The 26,044-nt window shown below is 34.5% G+C and overlaps 5 protein-coding genes and 1 pseudogene across 5 annotated transcripts; 5 read left to right on the top strand and 1 right to left on the bottom strand.

Annotated features, from left to right (window-relative positions):
• Positions 1 to 392: 392 nt before the first annotated feature.
• LOC122589670 lies at positions 393 to 1,736 on the top strand (annotated as a pseudogene).
• Positions 1,737 to 2,176: 440 nt separating this feature from the next.
• LOC122589671 (clavaminate synthase-like protein At3g21360) lies at positions 2,177 to 3,565 on the top strand. The gene is made up of 3 exons (XM_043761986.1): positions 2,177 to 2,539; positions 2,664 to 2,917; positions 3,035 to 3,565. The coding sequence occupies exons 1-3, from the start codon at positions 2,177 to 2,179 to the stop codon at positions 3,393 to 3,395; spliced, it is 978 nt and encodes a 325-aa protein (XP_043617921.1). The 3' UTR covers positions 3,396 to 3,565.
• An 814-nt stretch (positions 3,566 to 4,379) lies between these two features.
• On the top strand, positions 4,380 to 6,051 carry LOC122589102 (clavaminate synthase-like protein At3g21360). The gene is made up of 3 exons (XM_043761346.1): positions 4,380 to 4,769; positions 4,848 to 5,101; positions 5,694 to 6,051. The coding sequence occupies exons 1-3, from the start codon at positions 4,398 to 4,400 to the stop codon at positions 6,049 to 6,051; spliced, it is 984 nt and encodes a 327-aa protein (XP_043617281.1). The 5' UTR covers positions 4,380 to 4,397.
• Positions 6,052 to 7,026: 975 nt separating this feature from the next.
• Positions 7,027 to 8,985, top strand: LOC122589101 (clavaminate synthase-like protein At3g21360). Its single transcript, XM_043761345.1, has 3 exons — positions 7,027 to 7,592; positions 7,675 to 7,928; positions 8,471 to 8,985. The coding sequence occupies exons 1-3, from the start codon at positions 7,221 to 7,223 to the stop codon at positions 8,826 to 8,828; spliced, it is 984 nt and encodes a 327-aa protein (XP_043617280.1). The 5' UTR covers positions 7,027 to 7,220; the 3' UTR covers positions 8,829 to 8,985.
• Positions 8,986 to 10,471: 1,486 nt separating this feature from the next.
• Positions 10,472 to 12,066, top strand: LOC122586337 (clavaminate synthase-like protein At3g21360). The gene is made up of 3 exons (XM_043758331.1): positions 10,472 to 10,920; positions 11,239 to 11,492; positions 11,574 to 12,066. Exons 1-3 carry the CDS (start codon positions 10,552 to 10,554, stop codon positions 11,932 to 11,934), a joined length of 984 nt encoding a protein of 327 aa, XP_043614266.1. The 5' UTR covers positions 10,472 to 10,551; the 3' UTR covers positions 11,935 to 12,066.
• Positions 12,067 to 12,167: 101 nt separating this feature from the next.
• LOC122586336 (lysM domain receptor-like kinase 3) lies at positions 12,168 to 16,485 on the bottom strand. The gene is made up of 11 exons (XM_043758330.1): positions 15,797 to 16,485; positions 15,620 to 15,703; positions 14,927 to 15,235; positions 14,681 to 14,826; positions 14,504 to 14,593; positions 14,308 to 14,413; positions 13,452 to 13,603; positions 13,268 to 13,365; positions 13,036 to 13,183; positions 12,685 to 12,792; positions 12,168 to 12,583 (listed from the first exon to the last, which is right to left on the bottom strand). The coding sequence occupies exons 1-11, from the start codon at positions 16,380 to 16,382 to the stop codon at positions 12,419 to 12,421; spliced, it is 1,992 nt and encodes a 663-aa protein (XP_043614265.1). The 5' UTR covers positions 16,383 to 16,485; the 3' UTR covers positions 12,168 to 12,418.
• Positions 16,486 to 26,044: the final 9,559 nt, after the last annotated feature.

Genomic DNA, 26,044 nt, shown 5'->3' with positions numbered 1-26,044 from the left:
ATTCGATAGTTTTCGTTTGATAACAAAATCTTCTTTCAATTCTCTTGTTCATGGGACCATAGCCGTACTATATACATATGTTATTTTGTATAAAGATAATTTTTTCCATAACGTATAGTAACAAAAATGGTTAGATTGACAATAGTTCATTTACAAAGATCTATAAAGTTTATGCAGGCCGGATAGATATATCTTTATAAACGGATTAGCTTAATTTGGACATGATAATAAACTCATATGAAAACAAACAAATATATTAGTATACCCACTGGCCACTACACACATGCATGTACTACAAGTAGAGGCAAACAAAATATCTTCAACAAATCAACTAACACTACGTACTACAGACACACCCCAAATTAATGGCCACCCAAAGATTCTTTCAGCAAAATACAAACACATATTTTACACTATGCGACTTTAAATACGTACGCCATCAAAGCTGAGAAGCCATAGCTGGAGTTTCTTGTACAGAAGAGCGGGGCTATCCTCTTTCGAGGCTTCCCTGTCATAACTCCTTCAGATTTCAGTAACATCTTGAAAGCTTTTGGCTTCCCCGAGGCGCTTTACATCGGTGGAAGAGCCCGTAGAGTCAAAGTCATTGGGAGGGTATACACTGCAGATGAAAGCGGTGACTCCTGCAAATGAAATAGATTGACTTATAAAAAAGTAGTTAGGGAATAGGGATGCTCACTAGCCGAGGTTGGAAGTCGACATACATGACAGATGACAAAAAGGTTGCAGATGAAAGGTTCGTGATCTGCTACATCAATTAAAACTTATAAGTCATGACACAAGATAATAGACCAACTTTATGCTAATCCATAAATTATATGTGAGGTGGCAAAATGGATGGGTCGGACTTTTTGGAAACTGCTTCAGCTAAAAAATAGATAATTTTGGTACTAGTTTCGGGCGGAGGTATAAAATTTTTGAAATAGGTAATTACTGTGTTACATATAATTACAGAAACCGTTTTATTACAGTATAAGGTGTTCTTTTATTTAAGTTATGCCATTTTCGACCCATTTGACTTGTAGCCTCGTTAAGGAAGTATATTGAATTGGTTCATTAGAGATGTGAAACGTAAAACATGACCCAAATCTGTCAACCCACAAGTAGTTAGGTCGGTTTTCCAACTCTACGATATCTATAATGTGTGATATACAGAGCGACAAAGCTGGGAACAAAGCTGGAATGGATGGAAATTGGCGTAAAAGAAATAAATGGCCCAGTACCAGCCTTCAGATTTGATAAGGGATCTCAACATACGACTTGGTTCAATAATCTTTCAATTAGTAACACTTGCTCTATAAATAGTAATGTACATGATCACGCTACTCACAGCTTGGAAATGGCGATCTTCTGCCTGATGATGCTATGAAAGACTGCTTGAGAGTCTTGGAAGAAGAATGTTTTCTGATACCTTGGAAGAAAGGCGATATTTTGCTTGTTAATAATTTGATGGCCCTTCACGGCAGACAACCACTACTTAAACCACCTCGTCACATACTTGTATCCCTGTGTAAGTGACATGAAAGTGACTGAAGTCATTACATCATCAAGACTGGAGTAACTTAGTTATGGCATTGTTGGAGTTACTTCAGATCCAACTTGTCATTTCATCATTTAGGCCATGGTAAGATAAGTTTGCTATAGTAACAATTTCTAGGTTGTTGTTATCTGTATATACTCATCATCTAAGAAAGAATAAACTTCGAATTTCTTTGACTCCTTTTCTCTTTAAGTTTGTTATTTTCTTTATCAAATCATTATGTAAGATTGTTCCAGATTGATCAATGAGCTATGGTTTCTACAAATAAGTAATCTTAATGCTCGTTAAACTTGAAATGATATGACCTATGGGGGCTATTTTGAATATTACTATGCATCCTAAAATATGCATTGTTAATCACGAATCTCTATGCAAATTTCTGTCATTAAAATATCCATCATTAGCACCCTTCGTTGGCAACAAAAGATCTCCCTTTCCGTGACGACCACAGCGAAGAAGTTACCTAGTTATTTGTGGCAAAAAAAAAGAAGCAATCGTTAGCATCATTAAAATTTAAAATATTAAGATAGTTAGAATAGTCGTCTAAGTTAATATATATGTACACACCTTGGCTTAGAGGCAAAAGATCTAAAGACAGTTATTAGAGCCACAGTCTAAATGGCCATCGGAGGATTCTTCAAAGAAGTAGTATTACCCGAGCAAAAATCTTATGGTGACAGTGTTCTGTTCCCTGCAGTGCTGTCCCCAACCATTAACACTAGTTTTACAGTATTCGAAGAGGCTATCAAAGCTGAGATGCCATGGCTGGATTCTCTTTTAAAGGAAAGAGGTGCTATTCTCTTCCGAGACTTCCCTGTTACCTCTCCCTCTGACTTTAATGATGTTGTGGAAGCTTTCGGCTACCCTGAAGCACCTTACATTGGTGGGCGGGCCTCTAGAACCCAAGTAATTGGCAGGGTTTACACTGCTAATGAAACTCCTCCTGATAAACGAATCCCTTTCCATCATGAGATGGCATATGTGCGTAACTAATTCTTTCATTTAATTGAGCTAACATCTTAGTAGTCACTAAAGTTTGCAATATGAGTAGGGGTAACCGCTTTCCCTAGCTTATGTGACTCCACCAACAATTCATTTCTAACAGGTTCCAGATTACCCTTCCAAAATATGTTTTTATTGTGAAGAAGCACCAGGAAGCGGGGGACAGACTCCGATAGTTTTGAGTCATATAGTATACGATAAGATGAAAGAAAGGCACCCAGAGTTTGTTGCACGTCTCGAGGAGCATGGAGTGACGTATATAATTTTGACAGGTGATGAGGACCAACCATCATCGTCCACTGGTAGAGGTTGGAAGTCAGCGTACAATACTGATGACAAGAAAGTTGCAGAGGAAAGGTTTATGTGAATCTTTGTACATTAAAATCATATTACACAAGAAAATTAGCTAACTTTAGTTTGACTCATTAAGAATATTAAAATGGTAACTTAATAATGTTGTTTGATTATTGATAGGGCAGCGAAGCTGGGGACAAGGCTCGAATGGATGGGAAATGCTGCCAAAGTTATAGCAGGTCCAATGCCCGCCATCAGATTCGACAAGGAAAGTCAAAGGAAGACGTGGTTCAATAATTTGACTGGTCCAGTACATGGTAGTCGTAAAATTCATGATAAGGGTGCATTTGCTGAGCTTGGAAATGGTGAAGCTGTGGATGATGATATCATGGAAGACTGCATGAGAATACTGGATGAAGAATGTGCTATAATACCTTGGAAGAAAGGTGATGTCATGCTTGTTAATAATTTGACGGTTCTTCATGCCCGTGAGCCACTACTAAAACCACCTCGCCGGGTACTTGCAGCCATTTGCAAATGACAGGACGATAAAGAGAAAAAAGTACTTATTATATTCTTCCATTTGAATAGCCATATTTCACTTTCTCGTTGCAGTATAATAATTTTTCTTGCATAAACGTTTGGAAATAAGTTCGCTAGAACCAAAGAGTTTAGATAAATCTATGTATTGTTAATGAAAATAAATATGTCTTTAAGTGTAATGATGGGATGCCTAGAGTACTTGATACCGGTTGGAAGGCATGGAGTGCACACTTGTAAAAGTCAATATGCATCCAGACCCAAATTACTTGGTCAAATCCGCGAGATTATTGTTGCATATGTATATCAGACAGTAACTTTTAGGACTAGTGACCTGCTGATTAGCAAAATGTAGCTTTTGTTGTTTCGGACAAGTAACTCCTGTGTAACCCATTTTGACCAGCCAAATACATGGTAGTCGTAAAATTCATGATAAGAGTGCATTTGCTGAGCTTGGAAGTGGTAAAGTTGTGAATGATGATATCATAGAAGACTGCAAAAGAATCCTCAATAAAGTATGTGTATATAACACCTTGGAAGAAAGGTGTATGCTTGTCAGTCACTTGAACGTCCTTCATGCCCGCAGGCCACTACTGAAACCACCTTGACATATACTTGCAGCCGTATATCTGCAAGTAAAAATGAAAAAAATGACGATTACATTTTGAACCATATATTTTCTCTCTTGTTGGAAAATAATGACCTTTCTTGCAAAGACACTAAAAAACACTATTGTTTGATTTAAACCATTTTAGACAGACTTTGTGTACCTTTCATCTTTTTGACCATTTTTTAGACATGCGTCTTAGTGTATATTATGTATTAGGTGAACAATCTCCCATGTGTTATAATCTGTAGAATATTAGTATTCTTTATGATATCAGACGTCAACACGTTCATTTTTTTTTTTTTTTGTTAATTGTTAAACATCTCCATCAGTTTTGAATTTAAGGAGCATAATTCCCTGTTAAAATTACATATTTTGGATAGAACACTGTCAAACATGGCAGAAGAGAGTTTGTTCCATGAAGTAGTCGGGTTATTACCACAACAGAATTGTGGGGATGGAGTTCTCTTCCCTGTGGTTCTTTCTCCAAACCTTACACTTGCGAAAACTGTTAAGTTAACCGAAGCCATCAAAGTAAACAGATCATGGTTGGATTCGATCCTCCATCGATCAGGTGCAATTCTTTTCAGAGGATTTGATGTTTCCTCTGCTTCTGACTTCAACGAAGTAGTTGAGTCTTCTGGGTATGAGAATTTTTGCCACCCCATCGGTGGGGCAGCCTACAGGACTAAAGTTGTTGGCCGTGTTTACACAGCTAATGAAGCTCCACCTGACCAGAACATTCCCTTTCATCACGAAATGTCTCATGTAAGAACATTATGGATAAAGTCATATTTACTTGATCAGTATACTTGAATTGGACTTCACTTAGTTTCTTTCTGACAGGCTCCTGTGTTCCCATCCAAATTGTTTTTCTTCTGTGAAGAACAACCAGGAAGTGGGGGAGAAACTTGTATAGCGCTAAGTCATGTCATATATGAAAGGATGAAACAGAAGCACCCGAAATTTGTTGAAGAAATGGAAGAGAAAGGACTGATATATTCACGAGTTCTTGGAGAAGAGTCTGATCCTTCATCACCAGTCGGTCGTAGCTGGATGGATACGTTCACAACAGACAAGAAGGCGATCGCAGAAGAAAGGTTTGATCATAGCATCAATCACACACCAGCACTTAAAGAAACAAAATGAAATACACAGCATTTCAATCTTTAAACTGTTTGATTAAATCCACAGATAATGACTTAATATCCAGATTGGACAACAGATCAATATTTACTTTTTGGCCATATCTTACAAAACTAATGAAGATTAAAGGGTGAAATATAGTTAAAAACAAGATTATTACAACAATAATATAAATCTTTGAAGTAGAACCTTTTAGGAGTTGTATTCATTAGAGATTCATTTCAGGTGGTATTATTCCCATTCAGGACCATTTGACATGTTCCATTTTTGGATAAATTTGAAGGCACTTGACCCGTATGATTTATTAGTGTAACCCAGATCCACTAATTTATGCCCTTCTCCATTTATATATGGCACCCTATGTTACAGTTGACTTTTGGGGTCAAATGGACTAATTATGTGACAGAAAACTCTTTTGCTGTTTTTAAATAATTACTTTGTTGATCTTTATAGCAAATGAATAACACACTGAAACACGTGTATCTCAATTTGTAAGATATCAAGTTTTGGATGTAATAAGCAATGTTTGTTTGACCCGAATGACAGGGCTGCAAAGCTAAGAATGAAGCTAGAGTGGATGGATGGTGCTGTGAGGGTTATAATGGGGCCTATGCCTGCTTTTAAATACGATGAGGTAAGAAATCGCAAAATCTGGTTTAATGGTTTAGTAGGAGAAATGAAAGATAAGCTAAACGACGATCCATCAAAAGCAGTCATGTTTAGTGATGGTAAACCACTGCCAACTGATGTTCCTAGTGACTGTGCGAAAATCTTTGATGAAGAGTGTGTTGCACTACAATGGCAAAAGGGTGATGTTCTATTGCTAGATAACTTGGCAGTCATGCATTCCCGGCGACCATTGATCACACAACCTCGCCGAGTTCTTGCTTCATTTTGCAAGTAAAATATTTGTGAATATATGTATCCATATAGTGATTGTGATAATGTAAGATATATATGTATGTTTTGAGATTGTTAGGGAAATTCGTGAATAACGAACAGATAACCGGATATAATCAAACTCTGAAAGGCGTGTAATCACTTTCAGATTGAATCAATTTGGCGGTTCACCCAAACTATTCAATCGGATACAATTCAGAGAATTAAGTACGTTCTGTGTGTTTATTATTTGAGAGAAAAGAACCAGAAAGAAGGAAGAAAAAGAATGATCAGAAAGTTTGTTACGGGTTGTATAAATCCACCAGAAGGCAGTTATTTGCAAGGTTTCGAAATTGCCATTTTTAGTCCCTCAAGTTCCGAAAATTTAATTTTCGGAGGGATTTTTACTCAGCTCGACCCCAGCCAGGGGCTCTGCCCCTTGGACCCCGCCAGGGGCTGCCGCCCCTTGGACCCCGCTCCCAGGGGCGCTGCCCCCGGACCCCCGTACCTTAGGGGCTTCGCCCCTAAGGTCATAATAAATTCAAATAGGCGTGCACTCCGCACCACCAATCCTATATGATGTATTATTATGACAATACTGATCAAACAAGTTAACCCAATTACACTAAAATATCCAACAGAGATCACATTCATGTTTGTATTATAGAGAGCATATTCATATTATTGTATAAATTATCATTAATAGTCACACATCCACTCTCTTATTTTGGTTTTTTTATAAGTTTCATGTCATATTTTACAGTTTTGACTGATAGGAAATTTGGCTTAAATTAATATATGATGTAGATGACTCTTCAATTTTAGCAAAAGTTGAATTCTTTTTTGAAAATAAATAATAAAGAACATCAAAAAAACACAATAGTTTGATGTTAGACCTTTTTAGGAAAAGCTTGTGCACCTTTCATATTCTGGACCATTTTTTAGACAAGTGTTTTGATGTATATATAGTGTATGTAAGTGAACAATTTGCAATTGTCTACTTCCACAAGAATAATAATTAAGATAAGAAATGTCGACTTTTGAACTAATTCACCATTGACTTACTTATGTAACCCTTTAATCTCGCACGTTTTAAGCATGGGTATTAGTTAAATTTTTACATGAATTTATTATGAAGTAGTGGAACGTATTAACCAGTTTAAGTTACAAATTTTGGTTATAACACTGTCAAACATGGCAGAAGAGGGCTTATTTCATGAAGTAGTTGGGTTAGTACCACAGCAGAAGTGTGAGGATGGAGTTCTCTTTCCTGTGGTTCTTTCTCCAAATCTTAAACTTGCGAAAACTGTTAAGTTAACCGAAGCCATCAAAGCAACCAGATCATGGTTGGACTCGATCCTCCATCGATCTGGTGCCATTCTTTTCAGAGGATTTGATATTTCCTCTGCTTCTGACTTCAACGAAGTAGTTGAGTCTTCGGGGTATGAGGACTTCAGCTATGGCGTCGGTGGTGCAGGCTCCAGAACTAAAGTTGTTGGCCGTGTTTACACTGCCAATGAAGCTCCACCTGATCAGAACATTCCCTTTCATCACGAAATGTCTCATGTATGAATGAATTATGATTAAAATGGTATTTTACTTGATCGGTTGTTTTGAATTGGAACTTAGATACACTTATCTGTGACAGGCTCCTGTATTTCCATCCAAACTGTTTTTCTTCTGTGAAGTAGAACCAGGAAGTGGAGGAGAAACTTGTATAGCTCTAAGTCATGTCATATATGAGAAGATGAAACAAAAGCACCCAAAGTTTGTTGCAGAAATGGAAGAAAAAGGACTGGTTTATTCTCGAGTTCTCGGAGAAGAATCTGATCCTTCATCACCAGTTGGTCGTAGCTGGAAGGACACGTTCATGACCGACAACAAGACCATCGCTGAAGAAAGGTTTGTTTCATAAGATCAACCACACGCACCATATATGATTAGAAATCAAATACATAGTATTTTAGTGGCCTAATTATTTGAGTGAATCGAATATAGTTACTAGAACTCGTTATAAAATTATAAAATTGAGGTATACACTATAGCAAGATGGGTGGGTTAGGCGATGAGTCAATGTTAGTACGGGTCAATGTTATTACAACAATAATATAAATCTTTAAGCCGATCTAAGAGTTGACCAGTTGTATGCATTAAAGCTAAATTTTGATTCTTTTGACCCATCTGATTAGAATAAAACCCGGCTTGCCTTTTTTATAGTATACACTTGCCTTTTGTATATGGCACCCTCTGAATACAGAAAAGATGTTAAGTTGACTTTAGGGGTCAATGGACTGATTTGTGAGAAAAAAAAAATCAATTTCTGCCTCTAGATAATTACTTTAATAATCTTTATAGCAAATGGATTAGACACAGAAAAAGAACGTCTTGAAGTTGTAATTTTTTCAGTTTTCTAAATGTAATGTGTGTTTGACCCAAAATTGCAGGGCTGCAAAGCTAGGAATGAAACTAGAGTGGATGGAAGGTGCTGTAAGGGTTATAATCGGGCCTAAGCCTGGTTTCAAATACGACGAGCTGAGAAATCGTAAAATCTGGTTTAATGGTGTGGTAGGAGGATTGAAAGATAAACTAAATGACGATCCATCAAAAGCAGTCATGTTCAGCGATGGTAAACCAATGCCAACTGATGTTCCTAGTGATTGTTCTAAAATCTTTGATGAGGAATGTATTGCATTACAATGGCGGAAGGGTGATGTCCTGCTTCTAGATAACTTGGCAGTCTTGCATTCCCGACGCCCACTGATTACACTACCTCGCCGGGTGCTCGCTTCATTTTGCAAGTAAAAAAGTTGTGGAATTGTATCCATGTGTTCACTAGTATAATTGCCTTTAATATTTTGTGTATCATCATAAAGGACAGGATTCAGCAAATAATGATTGTGATTATATGATATATGTATCATTTAAGATATCATTCAAGTCACATAACTCTTTTTTTTCATCCAATCTAAATGACTGACTATACTTATTTTTCACCCCATAAAAGTATGACACCTGACACATTCGCTCCCTCTTAACCTACCACCAGTACTAGCCGTCGTTGCCGCCCCACATGACCACTCACATCTACCGTCAACCCGTGCTCAAGTCATATATCACTAAAAATTGCTACAAACCGTTAAAATCAAGAAACCAATGCATATATTTGCCATTGTAGCATTGTGCAAATCCCATATCGATATGTAACTGGTGTTTCGTGATCCCTTTGAGATTTTTGGTCCAAGTAACCACTTCGGATTCTTAACCCATGATTTCACTCTGATTTACGAGTATAATATTTTTGTTATATATATCTATTTATATTTTTAAAATATATATTATGCAATGACTAAGGCAGGAGGGAGTACCAGTCGGGTACTCATCGGGTATGCCGTGCCCGATCGGCTACACCGTGGAGGGTGTTCGGGTAAGGCTCGGTTAAGGCCCGATCGGCTACACCATCGAGTAGTGAAACCGATGTTGGGTAAGGATTTGGAACGTTGGAAGCCAGTGCCCCCACCAAAAAAAAAAAAACAACTAGATCTGGATTTTTTTTTAAAAAAAAAATTAATCCACTTTTCTACCTTTTCAACCATAAAAACCCCATTCGTGATTGTAAAATGGCTATCCAAACTCACCTAAATTACGAGTGTTAGTTTAAGTTTTAATTATATAGTTTTATTTAAGTGTTTAAGTTTAAGTTGTTTAGTTTTATTTATGTATTGTGGTTTTAAGTTAAATGAAATTATGTTTTATGTTTATATGGTTTTAATTATATGTATTAAAATTAAATGAAAAAGAAAATGAAATTGGGTAAGTATTGGGTATGTATTACAAGTCATTTGGGTAAGAATTAGATAGAATTGGGTAATTGTGAGTTAAAGAGTTTTGATTGGAGGATGAATTGGATTTATGTACTCCCTCCACAGTCCACCCTAATTAAACAAGAAAAATGCATTTATAATGTTATCCTTTCTTATCTACATGATCCATTATTCATTCACACCAAATATTTCGTCAATTGAAAATTAATGCTTGAAAATTCCCTAACTGTGCGCAAACTTATTTATTTCCATCATAGCAAAAATATCGTTACAATTATATAAACAATTAGTGTTGAAAAAAAACAAAAGTTACTCGTATATGGTACAATAGGACTGCGGCATAGTAGTTTTTTTTCTATATAAGAGGTATCAGGCTTAAACTTTATCTTAAAAGTGTACATTTTTGGGACTGCCAGAAAAAGGTTTGAAAATCAATAACATGATTATCTAATTAGATGGTGTATTAGTTGAAAAGTTTGGACTCTCCCAAAAATCCGAATAAATAAAAAAAAAAAAGAATGATGACAGTGACCCCACCCGTGAACCTAGACGAAAAACCAGCCAAAGGGGAATCTAAATGTGTCCCTCTCTATATGTATCCATACATACATAAAGGAAGACGTTCATATGTAAAAAGCTTTTAAGCTTTAATTCAATTGGAAATTGGAAAGTAGTAGTCACTCCGTAACCGTAAAGTAGTAAACATGCCAGAAAACCTGTTTAATATAGAATCACAAGACTTGCCCCAACAAAAAAGATACCACAATGATTCCATCACTTTCCCAACAGTTATAATCCCCAACACACAATCCACAGATGATTTAAAAAGTAGCATTCGTGATCACAAACCATATTTAGAATCCATACTGCATACGAATGGTGCCATTCTATTCCGTGGCTTCACATCTGTTTCCTCTGCTTCTGACTTCAACGACGTCGTCGAAGCCTTTGGTTATGATGAGCTCCCTTACGTCGGCGGGGCTGCTCCTCGTACAAACGTTGTCGGTCGTGTTTTCACTTCTAATGAATCCCCACCAGATCAAAAGATCCCCTTCCATCATGAAATGGCCCAGGTCCCCTCCCTTTTTGATATATTTTATTTTTAATACTCCCTCCGACTCATTTTAATTTTCCAATTTTGACTCGTCAAAGTCTTTGTCTTCCGACTTTGACCGTAAATATCTTTGTTTGTGTTAGATATTAGTTGATGAAAGTTATATCAATGGAAAGTACATTTAAAACTCAATCTATGTTATATTAAGTGTTATATAACATAAACAAAAATTTTTACGGTCGAAATTGAAAGAAAGGAGGGAGTAATTATTTTGTATTATGTACGTATTTTTCCCTTGGAATAGAAATAGAAATAAATATATTTGTTGGAAAACCAGGTACCTACGTTTCCATTGAAGGTGTTTTTCTTTTGTGAAGTGGAACCGAAAATTGGGGGCGAAACCCCTATTGTGTTAAGCCATATTATTTATGATAAGATGAAACTTAAGTATCCCGACTTCGTTGACAAATTGGAAAAAGATGGATTGATATATACACGAGTTCTGGGGGAAGACGACGATCCGTCTTCCCCCATTGGTCGCGGATGGGTATCCACGTTCATGACCAAAGACAAAGCGGTCGCTGAAGAAAGGTATATATATTATGACAAAATTCAGTCTTTAGGGTAATGCAAAATTGGGTTCTTGATGTTTTGTGTTATGAAACATTGCAGGGCTGAGAAGCTTGGAATGAAGCTGGAATGGACAGATGATGGAGTGAAGACAGTCATGGGGCCGATCCCGGCTATCAAGTTTGATGGAACTAGGCAAAGGAAGATATGGTTTAACAGCATGGTGGCAGCTTATACTGGATGGGAAGATGCGCGGAATGATCCTGTCAAGGCGGTGACTTTTGGCGATGGTACGCCTTTGCCTGCACATGTTATACATGATTGTTTGAAGATTTTGGAGGAGGAAAGCGTGGCAATACCGTGGCAGAAAGGTGATGTTCTGCTGCTGGATAATTTGGCAGTTCTTCATTCCCGTCGGGCATTTGAGCCGCCTCGTCGTGTTTTGGCTTCTCTTTGCAAGTGAAGGGGGAACATTGGCTTGTTTACCTTATACCAGTGTTATTATGTATTGATATGATATGATAAGAAGCTGCATTTGTGATTCTTATCTCAAGTTTAAACTAAATAAAGAGCTTCATGTAATAATTTACATCAATGTGTGGCTCCCTTATCTGATTGTTTGAACCAATGTGATACAGTTGGATTAAAGACTACTTATTACTGTTGACAAGTATCCATTACTGTAAACTAAAAACATGATAACCAGATCCAAGTCGCATCTTTATATTACAAGAAAAACTCGTTGGGAAAATTTCCAGAACATAACATATATTGGAGACAAATAAATGCGGACGTTTGGAACCTCACTTTGATTGACACTATGAGGAACCATCTATGCAGACTATATACACAGTGTAATGGTGAAAACTGAGACTGCTTGTGATCTGAGCCTAATAGATTAGAGACCCTCTTCACCAAGTAATGAATGAATGGTGATTGTAGAGAGATTATCGACCTTGTACAAGCCCACTAAAAACTTGGCTGTTCCCGGCAAGAGTCGCTTCCCACTCCACGGATGATAAAAGAATATGTGAAAGTGAAATAACAATTTGCTTCATATCTGGTCGTAAGATTGGGTCGTCTTCCACACATTGTTTTGCCAATGCTGCCATCTATACCGCATATGGTAGAATCATACATGGGTCAGTTACATACTTACATGTATTAGCTTTTAAGTATCTGTACTTATAGATATAGATAGCTCATATGTTACCTTGAAAACACAGTCATGAGGGTATAGATCCAATAGATTAGGATCAATGTGATCTTTTAAGCCAGACATACTCATAGAGTCAGGAGAGTGCTTAAGAGCTGCCAACATCTGCAACATTCCAAACAAAAAATAAAGGCCGCTGTCAAATTATAGTTAATAAAGCACAAATGTATAGAAGTCATTCACATAAATTGAATTGTTGGTAGTCACCATAATGCTTTAATTATTCGTTTTCAAGTCAGATAAATCTGTTACTGTACTTGTTACTCCACGTAACGAAGATGGAGCTCTCAGAGCGTTATGTGTTACTCAACATTATGAAAATGAACTTGAGTTTGTAATTAGACTTACAATGGATGCCAATGAGCGTCTGTCAGAGTTCTTCTTAACAACAGCCTCGGTTCGTGTGGTGGCTTCTTTTCCTGATATCAACTCAAAAAGAACAACACCAAATGCATAGACATCACTCTTTGTTGTAGCTAACCCATCCCTGAGGTATCTGTGGTAATAAGAACAATCACATAAAGTCAATTATAAAGATATATAGCAGAGCTCTAGCTGCAAATATGTTATACAAACTTACTCTGGTGCTAAATAACCAAAAGTTCCAACCACTCTTGTAGCTGAAACTTCTCCGTCATTAGTGATTCCAACAAGTTTTGCTAAACCAAAATCTGAAATCTGTTCAGATGGAAGTTCTCCTCAGAAAATGATAGATAATATTTATGTTGTTATGCTACGTTGCAAAAAAACATAGATAGAGATACCTTGGCTTTGAAGGAACCATCAAGTAAGATGTTGCTAGTTTTGACATCTCGATGCACATAATGAGGCTTAGTGTGCTCATGTATGTATTCCAGCCCCCTTGCAGTGTCCAACGCAATTTGAACCCTCATAATCCATGATAGTGTTGGATGACCTAGAGTGAAGCCATATACACATCTTTGTGTTAACTTAGATACAGCTTCTATGATATGGTTATAGTTGGGACAAAGATAAAAGTATCATGAGGGACTTGATAGCTTGAGTTGAGTGTTAATTATTAGCTAATACGAAAGCATATAGTCCAGTATACTTCATATACTTCAAGCCAATGCAATTTCCACATGAAAACAACAGCCTATGCAATATCTACATATTTTTATGTCTCTACCTCTAAGATCAATAAGGGATTTGGATGCAAAGAGAACTATACCGAGGATTAAGCAGGGATATAAATAGTACATACTAGCAACAAAATACAACTCAATACATTATCAAAAAGAGCTAAAATCATTTCCATTTTCCAATATTTTCAAGTAGTGAAGCAGGGATATTTATAATACCTACAAGCAACCAAAATACTATATACTGTAACTGCTATCATTGTTAGAAATTTTGAGCAATTATATATTTTTATTCAAAATTTAGGTGATCATGATCCCTTTAAAGATTTGGCATCTGACCGATCTGTTGTAATACAAGATGTTCAACTTGACACATTGATCTGCTAGATATTCAAAATTTACCCGAACAAGTAATATAATGTGTCAACAAGATTGCAAAATTGTATCTATGATAGTGCACCCCCAAATAACCCAAAACACCTGTCTTTGGAGAAAGCACTATGTAGTAATGTATTACCCTTGTTTTGAGGATCATGCAAATGACTTGCAAGTGCACCTTTCTGAGCATATTCATAAATGAGGAAGAGCTCATCATCGCTAGCCGCATAACCAATAAGTTCTACCTTGACAACAAGAAAACCAAACAGAGTCAATACTTAATATATAGTAAAGTTATAAACTTTACGGAGTTATGACATCTACATAATCCTTACCAAATTTGTATGATGAACCTTACACAAGAGTTTAATTTCTGCTATAAACTCTTTCGTTTTTGTTGCAGTCATCCTTTTGATAGCAACTTCCTGAAACAAAAGCAAAAAAAATGTCCTAGTAAGTTTGGGACACATATATTTGTTCAAGATATCTGAAGGGAAGTCATTGTGTCAAACCTGCTCACGAAGTAAACCGTAATATACAGAACCATACGTTCCATGGCCTAGAAGATTGGACTCAGAAAAAACATCTGTACATGATAAAATCTCTTCATATGAGAAGACAACAGGCTTCTCTACATCAAACACGTCAGTCCCAATAACTGCAATGGCAACAAAAGAACAAAAATCACTTCAAATACTATAAATACATGATTCATTCAATGCGTAAACCCTAAAGTAACATAAACGGAGAATCCAAACCTTTTGGAATATTGGTATTACGGTCACTAGATTCCTCAATCGTATGTCTCCTCCAATCATCAGATTTGCAACAAAGTCTCCCAGAACCACACCAAAAGCTCGACGTTCGTAATATATGGAACTTATGACCAAAAGGTTGATGTTGATCTTCCTGATCCTTTACATGATTCCTTGAGCCGTCATTGAAGCAAATCGATGATCTCAAAAACACAAAAGCAATCACAACCGCTAAGACCACAACCAAACCAACACATAAACTCCCTATGATCCACCAATGCTTTAGATCACTCTTATGTTTACTCCCCTCCTCTACATTATAAAAAGATACACTTACAATGTGAGTTAATCCATCTCTAATTTATAGGGTATTTGGGGTTGTTTATCTTTAAAGTACTTATCTAGTTAATAAAATTAAAAAAAATAGCCGGCACCAAGCTGCTTCTTTTAAGTACTTATTCCTTAGAAATAGCTTTTCAAAGAGTGTTTTATAATTGTTTATTGGCAGTAAAAACAAGGCACTTAAATAAGCAATTCTAAAACGGAGGAGGTTTTTCTAAGATGTATGTCAGATAACCAAGTGACCGTTTTCAAATGACGAGGCATTTGGCTACCTTAAGAGAGTCATAGTTACTCCCGCGCCCCTCAAATTATTTACCTAACTACACTGGTAACGATTAAATATAAATAAATTACCTGAAACACCTGCTGCATCAGCAACCGGCGATGGGGCAGGCGCTATTATCGACCTATTCTCTACACGATATGGCGTGCCCGGAACTACATTAAACAAAAAAAAAAAAAAGTAAATAAATCAAACAAATAACAAAACTAACAAAAAATCAAGAATGAATAGTGAGAAAGGAAACGAACCCGAATTCAAAGGAATGTAATAAAGAGCACCAACGGTGACATTATCAGGATTAGAAATCCCATTAACACTCTCAATACTATCCATACTTACACCAAACCTACTCGCCAACAACTCAATACTATCTCCGTCTTTCATCACATAGCTCATCAAGTAATTCCACAGCCCACTTGAACACCCACAGAGCAGCTGCAGCGAAACAACCGCACCGGCACGCGCAGGGCGCGTGAAGTTAGACAGGTACGCCAGGCCACCATAAGCATCCGTGACTATATCGTACACAGATCCACCTGTTCTCCGTACAGTGTAGGTAGTGGCGGTTAGGTAGTTATGAGAAGTGGCGGAGCAGGAACAGTTTTTCCTAATGAAGAGGTAGTTGCTGGAGGAGGAGGAGGTGATGTCTTTGGAGGTGATGTCAAACATACTGAGGATGATGTCAAGTGTTTGGTTTTTTGTTGGTGAGAAAGCCAAGAATGATGTGCATAAACGCGATGTTTCTGTGCAGTTTAATGGTGGTGTTGTTGATGAACAGAAACATGGTGAAATGAAGAGGAAAATCAGTAACAAATTGAGTGGTGAATTCGTCATATTTTGGGAAGAAAGAAAATGATTAGAAATGGTTTTTGTTTTGTTTGGTTGAGTGAAATCAGAGTAATGGAGAGGAAGGGAGGGGGGGTGGGGGGTGAATTTTTTTTTTATTTTTTTATTTTGGGTGTGTAAGGAGGAGGAGGAGAAGAGTGAGTGATAATTACAGGCTAAAAAAAAGGAGGGATGTGGACAAGACATGAGAGGGAGGGTGATAGTAAAAGTAGAAAGGAGGAACTGTACAGGTTGTGAGAATCATGTTTTAGACTTCAGGCTTTATTGTTTTTCATGTATAACCAAAGTAAATTAAATGATGATTTGGAGTACCACAGTCTTTTATATCACACATTTAGGGGGAGCGGCCCCTCACTTAATTTACCATCAATCAAAATCTTTCTATCTTAATATTTTTCTCAATCTTTCCCCATCCTTCCTAAAAAACGGGTGCCACTTTCCTCTCACTTCTCTCGATCTCTACCTAATTATTTATTTTTAATACATTAAATCTAAAACTTTATAAAAAAAATATACATACATATATAAATATAACTAATAATAAACAAAATAAAAATACAGGGGTTGAAAAGTAAATACAAACATAGTTACAAACTTTATATATAACAAACTACCAGGACTGAAAAATAGATCCTTCCCTTCTTCTTCAACAATAAAGATATATATATATATATATATCTATGTATATAACAAAAAGGAAAAAAAGAAATAAATAACCAATCATGGCTCACTCTCTCTCTTCTTCCCCTCAAACGGTGACCTTCGCCGTTTTTATTCTTCTCTCTCCTGTGGGGAACCGCCGACGGCAGTGTGCCCGCACGGGCCCAGTAGCGGGGAAACTCTTTCCCGTGTCCACTCCCTTCCCTCTTACAAGTTTTGGTTTGTTTTCACTATATATATATAGTGAAAAGTTACTTTGAGAACTTTTTTTTTTGTGAGAACCTTTGAGAACTTTTCAAATCAAGCCCAACGGATGATTATTCTTTACATGAAAATTGTTTTTTGATTGTTTTATGAATAACTTATGTGTAATTTTGAAGTTTATAATTGTGTGAAGACATAGATTATCATCCGTTATACAATTATGTAGAGAATTGGATTCTTGATTACATGTGCACGAATATTGCTATGATTACATGTGATCGACTTGCATACATGTGATCATAACAATATTCGTGCACACGTGATCAATAATCCAAATCTCCACATAATTGTATAACGGATGATAATCCATGCTCCACACAATTATAAACTTTAAAATTACACATAAGTTATTCATAAAACAATAAAAAAACAATTTTCATGTAAAGAACAATCATCGGTTGGATTTGATTTAAAAAGTTCTCAAAGGTTCTCGTAAAAAAAAGGTTTTCAAAATAACTTTACCATATATATATATACACACACTTTATGAAATAAAAATGGATTAGTATTGTAATTTGTTATATGATGGCATAATTCTTAATTTTTTCAAATATTTAGTCGGTATACTACATCAAGAAAAAACTGCATCGTATAATGGTAAATTTTTGCACATACCCTAGATAATGAGATATTGAATATATGCCGTTACAAATATTCGAATGGAATAACTTCACGTTTTGTTGCTCATAAGGATCGAATTCAAAATCTTAAATAAAATTGAGAGTTTCTTTGACCAGTTAGACTAGACATCATTGGCTAAGGTATCATTGCTAGACATCATTGGCTAAGGTATCATTGTTATATGAAGGTATAATTTGAAATAAATTTGTTATTATATATATTCTTATTCCTAGATAATAATTATTTGGATAATGGTATAAACATTGAAGGTGGTGGCCCTTCAAAAGGAAACATAAATGCAAATTTGCATGTGCGTTGAAAAAAAAATAATACATATATAGGTGTCAACAATGTTACCAGTATATATTTTAATTTAAATATTTGTTTTATATAACGTAATAAGCTACTTTACGTGTTTGTATAAACTTTCCACCGAATTCCATATGCTAGTCCCCCATATTTATATCTGGAGGTAAATTTACTCAAGATTCATTGGTTTTTGTTTACTCGTATATTAACTCTCTCTTTATTAGATAAAAATACAATTTTGTGGCTAACTTAAAGAAAAACACATACTTACATACAAAATGAACAATTTTAATATCAACGATACTCACTTAATGATTTAGATATGATGTAAATAACCCTAGCTTACTCTTATTTATATATAAAGATAAGGTTTTACTAAATGAAACCCTAAGAGTTTTCATTAAGGTGAATTAAATAACTGTACACTTACCATAAAAATAAGGGGTGAGATTTTGATATAGAAACGTACAACTTTTTTATACACGTTAAGTGAAGTACTAAGGGCTTCGTTTAGCATTTTCAATAAAGATATTACTTTGTGAAAATTACATAAAGATCAAGACAATCTAAAATCTAATTGTCAGTACGTGTTAATAGGGATCAAACATTAAAAGGTTGATCGTCTAAGGTGTCTTCGAAAAAATGATAATAAAAAAAAATGAATAAATAAAATTTAAAAAGTAAAATATTGTAAAAAAACAAAAAACTTAAACGGGGTACCCGGTTTATCTGTGATCTTAGACGTATCATATATGCCTATTCCCCTCTTTTAACCCAAACTCCAATTCCTATATATTCAACCAACAAGAAGATATCCGGGTGAACAATGAGCCATATAAAATAGGACTTTATGATTTAATTGGCTGTAATTATTGCCTTGATTTTGAGAAGTTTATTTCAATTATCCTACTATTTACTACGTATTATGTTTGGAATTGAAAAGGAAGCAAATAATCGATCGGCATCAAAGCGAAAGTGGAAAAAAGCTCAAGTATGCTTAGCCAAACAGCACGAATTCTAAAAGGATTGATATTGGAGGTCATGAAGTTTTAGTTTGAGGGGACTTATATCCAAATCCAAAGATACATCCGTACATATAGACGAACGGGTTCATGGATTTTTCTAGAAACGTGGAGTTAAATGGGTTAGGAGTTCCGAGCGTTTGAGTTGGACCAGTTGGTAAGTACTTTTAGCGATTAAGAGTTTAAGACGTCATATAAGAAAAACCCGACATCATATTAGTTTGTCGTTAAGAAAAATGAGAAATATAAAAATCATAATGCTTAGTCAAACAACAGTTGGTTTGGGACCCTATCTCTTATGTCTCCCGGGAAATCAAAGTGATCTTGACTGTTGAAAAGTCAAAATTTGATAGACCACAAGTCAAAGTTACCTATGTTTTTTTTGAACGTTAACAGTCAAAGCTACTTGAGTTATATACCGTTACTAGTCCTAATACTCGTACAATGTACGATAGCTATATAGATTTTATCATAAAAAAATTCGAACATGTTTCAAACATGATTCGTGAGTATGAAATAAATTGTTGTTAAAGTAAATCGATGATCGAATGTAAATTATAATATACAGCAACGATAAATATAATATATGTTTAGTTAGAATTTTAGATTAACCTTAAATTTTTAAAAGCACATCAAAATCAGAACTTGTAAGCATAATGGATGATAATAAATAACCTTGTGATTTCGGATCGTAAACTTAATTTTTGAAGTCTTCATGTTAATAACTTACTATTATAATTAATATAAGTAATAATAGGAGTTAAATAATTGGAAAATAAAAAGAGACAACTTATTAATGAAAAAATGATCAGTCAAATAAGGTTATAATGTCTTTTGTATTAATAAGTCAAGAGTTAGAGTTTAATTTTAAACCTAATAAGGAAATTGAATTTATATACAACTAAAAAAGCTAATTTAACAAAATAATAAATTAAAAAGACACTTGTCGATCAAGGATTACACCACGTATCGTTTCAAGAATATGTCAATCATGTTTTAGTTTATTGATAGATGTTATGTTTTTTCCCTTCCAAGACTTTAAATTTGGCACGTAAACGGTAATCCATATATATATATATATATATATATTATTTTTTTCCTTCTCGGAGTTAGATTTACGTACATTTTCAGTTACTCATAAAGTCAGATTTTGTTTTTATGATTTGTTTATGGTAACCCTTAATGTTATCCATAGACGTTCGAACTAGATATATCTAGTAAGAAGATAATGTCGTCGTTTGCCAGCTTGGATTTTTAGCAAAAGCTTTTTTCTACTATGTTGACAAGATGTCCAAATTTCTTTTAGTAATGCATAATAGAATATAATTTTGCTCTCAATATTTAACTACAAAATTTTATGCTTAAAAAACGAGTCCACTACTATGGTAATTATTTTAAATTTATAACAGTACTGAAATAAGTGTAAGTAACAAGAAAGTTGCCATAAAAAGGCAAAGTAGTGGTTGGAAATGTGAAAGGATCCAAAATTCCAAATAAGAAAACTCCTAGTGAATAATTAGAAACGATGTGATGATACGATGATATATACATAATACATTATATATGTAGTTGGGACTTGGGAGTAGGTTTACATATTATTCGATCCCACACTACTTTGTGCGATGACAACTGTAAAAATATCATGATTACAAAATTGCCCGAAGTACCTGCCTGCCTTCTTTAGAGGTGGTCCAATAACAAGTGACCAAAATTGGAAAAAAAAAATATATTTGCATACACGAGGATGATATATGATAAACATTTGATGTATGTTTTTGACTAAGTAATCAAAGATGTATCACATTCGGCTGGCCCTCCATTAGCATATGCTATTCAACCATGCATATATGTCTGCTTTCTTTTGAATGCTTAACTCTATAATCGGACTTAAAATTCTTCACGGCATCCAAAATGAAGATTTATTATAAAGCTAATTAATTTGCAGCCTTGTCAAATAAAAAAATAAGTTATTATAATTAAATCTAATTAATACAACACAAAAATACGATATTTTGATACATGCAATAATATTTTAACTTTAACGATAATAGATTATTGTTAAAGAAATCTTAAGTATATAAGTAGGGTAGTTTTATGTCCCTCTGAAAATTCCATGGTCTCTCATATAACGAACTCATATATAATGTTAGTGTACGTGTTATGCTTATGCCTGATAAATAAATGTAAATAAATTAAATATTAAAGGCCTATTTTATTCTGAGATGCAAGTGTACCAGTTAGCTAATTTATCAACAAAAAGGAATTATTAAATTTTCACATTTTTCTACTATGCACTAGCTATCTTCTCTGTGTTGACCATTGCTTGCTCTTAAAATAAAAGTTAAAAGCATATTATATATTTAATCAGTACCAACAAAGTATATTATCCATATATGGACAGACCAAAAAAAGCAGTCCAACTTTTTAGAAAAAATAATATGCATATCTTGGTGATGTAAGTTATCTAAGTTGAGTGTTGAACATTGAACTAGCCAAAAAGCATACCCTCTAATATAGTGGTCACATTTTCTTATTAGTTTTAATGAGATTAGTCTTTGACTAATAAAAGTAGAATTCAAGATTTTAACCATACGAAATCAATCATTACGAGAGATAATACTCGCACGTTACGGCGGTGAGATGGTAAGGGGGTTAGGTCATAGGATAAGTCATGAAGTGTGATAGCCTATGCCTTAATCGTACGAGCCCCGCCATTAGATTTAAAAATTCATCGAAAGTATATCGAATGACATCTTTAATGAAAGAGCATGGATAAGAAAACCCATACAATTTTTATAATTTATCGATATACGGTTTTTGAGATAAAAGATTTTGAATGAATTAGAGAAATATATAAAATGATTTATAAAGGAGAGAAAAAAAATGAGTGATTGAGCTTTGAGAAGGAAGGGAAAAATGAGTGGTTGAGATTTAATTGTATCATATGTATATTAGGTAAAGATATTTAAATTAGTGAATAAAAAAGAGAGGTAGTTTCGTCGGTTCAAATCATCTTTTTCTTAAAAAAAGGGTTCTCCTCTTTTATAAGATAATATAGATATAGATATATCATTACTAAATACCTATGATGAAACTACAATCTACAAATAATTTATAAGAATGTATCAAAGATTATAAACATGGTCTAATTTAATAAACTTTACGGAGAATAATATGGGTGCTTTAAAATGAATTTATTAGCGCTTTTGATGTGGACTTCAATCCCAGCAGTATGTTCAATGGGCTTACGATTTTGAATTTCATTGGGCTGATTTCAAAACTCTTCTGGGATTCTGATTTTTCGTACAAATTTCAAACTAGCATGTTTGACTCTGCTTATTTAAAATCTTTATGATGTGGCTTTTTTTAAAGGTATAATTACGTTTAAAATCTTTAGTATTCGGTGTTATCATACTTAACTTGCTATTGCTAGGAATAGTCAATCCAGTATAATGCATATATAAATCAAAATTTTTAAACATTTATCAAGGTGTTTATCGATATTGTCAAAAGATGATATCTCGAAATTTCATTAAAAATGATTTTCTAGTTAATGATACGATCAAGTTCAAGTTTAATTGTTAACAAATAACAAATATATGTGAAAATATTTGTGTTAGAAACCTTTTAAGATGATAATTTCTTGTTCTGTATTTATCTACCCAATCCCAAACATATAACTATATAAGTCACTCTTTGACATTGTCATCACATTGGATATACTATAAAGGCATACAACCCAAAGAAATAAGGCCCGATACCACTTAGACCGTATGGATCGAGTGGGGGTAAATAGCCCGACTGTCGCCCCTTGCCGCCTTACTGCCGCCCGCTACACCGCCCCGAGTGGTGGCTTTGGCCAAAAAAATTGAATCCGATTAATATTCATCGTCTTTTTTTTTAGTGTTCCAACAAAAAATAGCCGTTAATACGGCTATATACCAAACAACTCGCCTTAGCCCAATATATATGTGAAACAAATATTTATACACACAGTACAGTTAAAATATGGTGGTATACAGTCCCCCCCCCCCCCCCCCCCTCCCACCCCCACCCTCAATAATCCACTCCTACAAGTATAAAAAGTGAAATTTAAACCTTACAAGTATAAAAAGTGAAATTTAAACCTTAGTAGATTTTTTTAAAGTTTAAGACCTAATATCCATTTCAAAAACGAATTAAAAAGTATCCATTGGTCCCGGTAAAATTATTTTTTTAAGCAAAAACTACTTTTTACGATACATTGCATGTATCCATTTCTTCATTCATGATCACCTATAATGCAAATAAGAAATTCTCTTCGCTGATTTAAAATAGAAAAATAGATATAAAAATAGCTTACCTAATACATAATAATTAAAGCGTAAGTTGATAACACCATGCTTATCATCCTATGATTATATCTTTTAAGATTTCCCATGACAAAAGTAATTAATAAAGTAAAATGTTTTCTTCGTGACCAAAAAGAAGTATTGAAATTAACCTGAAAATACTTTATGCTCTTTCTTTTTTTCGAAAAAGTGGGTCGTAGTTATCCTTATTGTTCTATAATATAAGGCCATAAATTTGAATCCTCAACTTTTTAAAGGAACCCACTTTGGAGCGGTAAGTTAACAAGGTGACAAATCACAAATGGATGATGGATATAATGTTCCGGGAAGCAAATGATTAGTTAAATGAATAATGTCGATTTTTTTTTTTTTACTTTTAAACTACGCAGATACATATAATGCAACATAATAAAAAGTCTGTCTATAATAATATAACTAAAACAGGGGGTTGGGGTACACTTGACACACCTAATCTCTCCCCTTTAAGCTATTAGGAGTAAGGGGTTCTCAAGTGAGGGATTATTGTATTTAAGCTATTAGGAGTAAGGGGATCTCAAGTGAGGGATTATTGTATTTTTGTTACCATGTAGGATGCATCATGGAGGAAGGGGTTTCTTTGGAGTAAGGAGTTCTTTGGAAGGAGTTCTATGGGGAAGAAAAAGAATTAAAATGGTCCTTTGTAACGTTCAAATTTGCATGGAGACTCTCAACTTCCTCCCGTCCCTAAAGAGCTGCTACCTGCCGAATTTCCTTTGAGAACGCCGCCGGGGGCGGTGTTCCAGGCGTTCTTGGGTACTTTTTGGGATACGGACGCCTTGTTCCTAATAGTCTTAGCGTAATACTCTCTCCTTATTAATCCTTTATTTTTTTAATATTTATTTAATAAAAAATGACAGACCTTTTAATAAAAAAAATCTTATAAGCCAACCACTAGCGGAACCACACTTATACAAGGGTAGTCCGGGCTACGGGTCCATAATTTGTAGTATAATTTTACTGAAAGATGATGTATTTTTTTATTGGTGCGACGATATGAGGATAACAAAAAAACTTTGTGCTACGGGTCACGTTCGATACTTGTTCTGTCACTGATGCCAACACATGTTAACCATCATCTACGACTCGGTGTTGTGAACAACTTGAAGAAAATCAAAACGTTCGAGATGATCTTTGTTGATGAATTATTATGTATTTTTCAAATTATATTTACTACACTTTTTGATCTCTTTTTATTTAACTAAAGTTGGAGAAAAAAAGGGTAAACTATAATCATTATTTATATGGAGTTAATTTTCATTTGTTTCTTTTTTAGCTTTCGTATTAATTAAGTTGTGATATTGATCATACACTTTTTGTTTCTCTTTTTATTTAACTAAAGTTGGAAAAAAGGTAAACTGGAATCAATATTTATATGGAGTTAATTTTCATACGATTCTTCTTTAACTTTCGTATTCATTTAAGTTGTGATATCAATCATACACTTTTTTTTTCACAATTATTACAAGATTTATATATCTCGAGACTACCGTCCTGGTCTGAGCACTAGTTAATAATATAAAGTGGGATCTTCGAACCTAGTTAGATCCTTTTAAGATGAAGAATCTTAATATAAATTTAGTTTAATACGAATTTTATTTAGATTGGCATAGGAACCGGAAAATTATTTATGTTTGAAATATATACCTAAAAAAAGATTTTAACACATGTCAAATATTAAATGTAAATGAGTACATAAATACGTAAGGTTTATCCTGTTTGAGGTATTCAATCTGGATGGATGTGAGTTCTCCCAATTACCATTTTTTCCTGTTCTAGTTACTAGAAGATGACAAGTTTTTATTTATTTATTCTGGTTTGTTCGCCTCTTGTCACCGTCTCTAGCCATTTCACTGGTCATACGAGGATGTTTGCTTATAGAGTTTCGAACCTCACAACTCTTTTGAGAAAACCAAGAAATTCACCTAGATAGGTCTCGAACTATCCTTAATGCAGTTTAAAACAAGAGGTCTCTTGAATTTAAAACCTAAAATGTCTTGAGTTTTATTTATCACTAGGTTAGTCCCGTGCGTTGCAGGTTTATATATTATTAATATTGATTCATTGTAAATTAGATCCTGTAAAAACAATAAACTACACAATGTTAATCTTTAATCTGATCGTTAGTGATAATATCAGTAAAATATGTGAAGTTAAAGAAATAAAGGGATCCTGTAAAATCTTGGATAGACCTCATGAAGACGTTTATTTTTTAATATGATTATATATTGATGTCGTGGACTGCAACAACATGAAGACGACGACGACCAACATGACAGACTTTCATAACACATAAGAACAGGTTTTGCTAGAAAAAATATGGAATCAAATAAACGAATATAATGAATAATGTGTCAAATATGTTCATCAAAAGTAACAGAAAATAATATAAACATATTGATTAAAA

The sequence above is a fragment of the Erigeron canadensis genome, chromosome 2 (assembly GCF_010389155.1).
Source record: "Erigeron canadensis isolate Cc75 chromosome 2, C_canadensis_v1, whole genome shotgun sequence".
Classification (NCBI taxonomy): domain Eukaryota; kingdom Viridiplantae; phylum Streptophyta; class Magnoliopsida; order Asterales; family Asteraceae; genus Erigeron; species Erigeron canadensis.
The sequence above is the reverse complement of the archived record's forward strand: the minus strand, read 5'-3'. Positions and strand labels throughout refer to the sequence as shown.

Excerpts from the sequence above, each read along its gene's own strand:
- LOC122589671 (XM_043761986.1), top strand. The coding sequence starts at position 2,177 with ATGGCCATCGGAGGATTCTTCAAAGAAGTAGTATTACCCGAGCAAAAA. Across the intron at positions 2,540-2,663 it reads TCCATCATGAGATGGCATAT|GTTCCAGATTACCCTTCCAA; the intron begins GTGCGTAACTAA and ends CATTTCTAACAG. Across the intron at positions 2,918-3,034 it reads AAGAAAGTTGCAGAGGAAAG|GGCAGCGAAGCTGGGGACAA; the intron begins GTTTATGTGAAT and ends GATTATTGATAG.
- LOC122589102 (XM_043761346.1), top strand. The coding sequence starts at position 4,398 with ATGGCAGAAGAGAGTTTGTTCCATGAAGTAGTCGGGTTATTACCACAA. Across the intron at positions 4,770-4,847 it reads TTCATCACGAAATGTCTCAT|GCTCCTGTGTTCCCATCCAA; the intron begins GTAAGAACATTA and ends TCTTTCTGACAG. Across the intron at positions 5,102-5,693 it reads AAGGCGATCGCAGAAGAAAG|GGCTGCAAAGCTAAGAATGA; the intron begins GTTTGATCATAG and ends CCCGAATGACAG.
- LOC122589101 (XM_043761345.1), top strand. The coding sequence starts at position 7,221 with ATGGCAGAAGAGGGCTTATTTCATGAAGTAGTTGGGTTAGTACCACAG. Across the intron at positions 7,593-7,674 it reads TTCATCACGAAATGTCTCAT|GCTCCTGTATTTCCATCCAA; the intron begins GTATGAATGAAT and ends TATCTGTGACAG. Across the intron at positions 7,929-8,470 it reads AAGACCATCGCTGAAGAAAG|GGCTGCAAAGCTAGGAATGA; the intron begins GTTTGTTTCATA and ends CCAAAATTGCAG.
- LOC122586337 (XM_043758331.1), top strand. The coding sequence starts at position 10,552 with ATGCCAGAAAACCTGTTTAATATAGAATCACAAGACTTGCCCCAACAA. Across the intron at positions 10,921-11,238 it reads TCCATCATGAAATGGCCCAG|GTACCTACGTTTCCATTGAA; the intron begins GTCCCCTCCCTT and ends TTGGAAAACCAG. Across the intron at positions 11,493-11,573 it reads AAAGCGGTCGCTGAAGAAAG|GGCTGAGAAGCTTGGAATGA; the intron begins GTATATATATTA and ends GAAACATTGCAG.
- LOC122586336 (XM_043758330.1), bottom strand. The coding sequence starts at position 16,382 with ATGACGAATTCACCACTCAATTTGTTACTGATTTTCCTCTTCATTTCA. Across the intron at positions 15,704-15,796 it reads TTACATTCCTTTGAATTCGG|TTCCGGGCACGCCATATCGT; the intron begins GTTCGTTTCCTT and ends TGTTTAATGTAG. Across the intron at positions 13,604-14,307 it reads GCATGATCCTCAAAACAAGG|GTCATCCAACACTATCATGG; the intron begins GTAATACATTAC and ends GCTTCACTCTAG.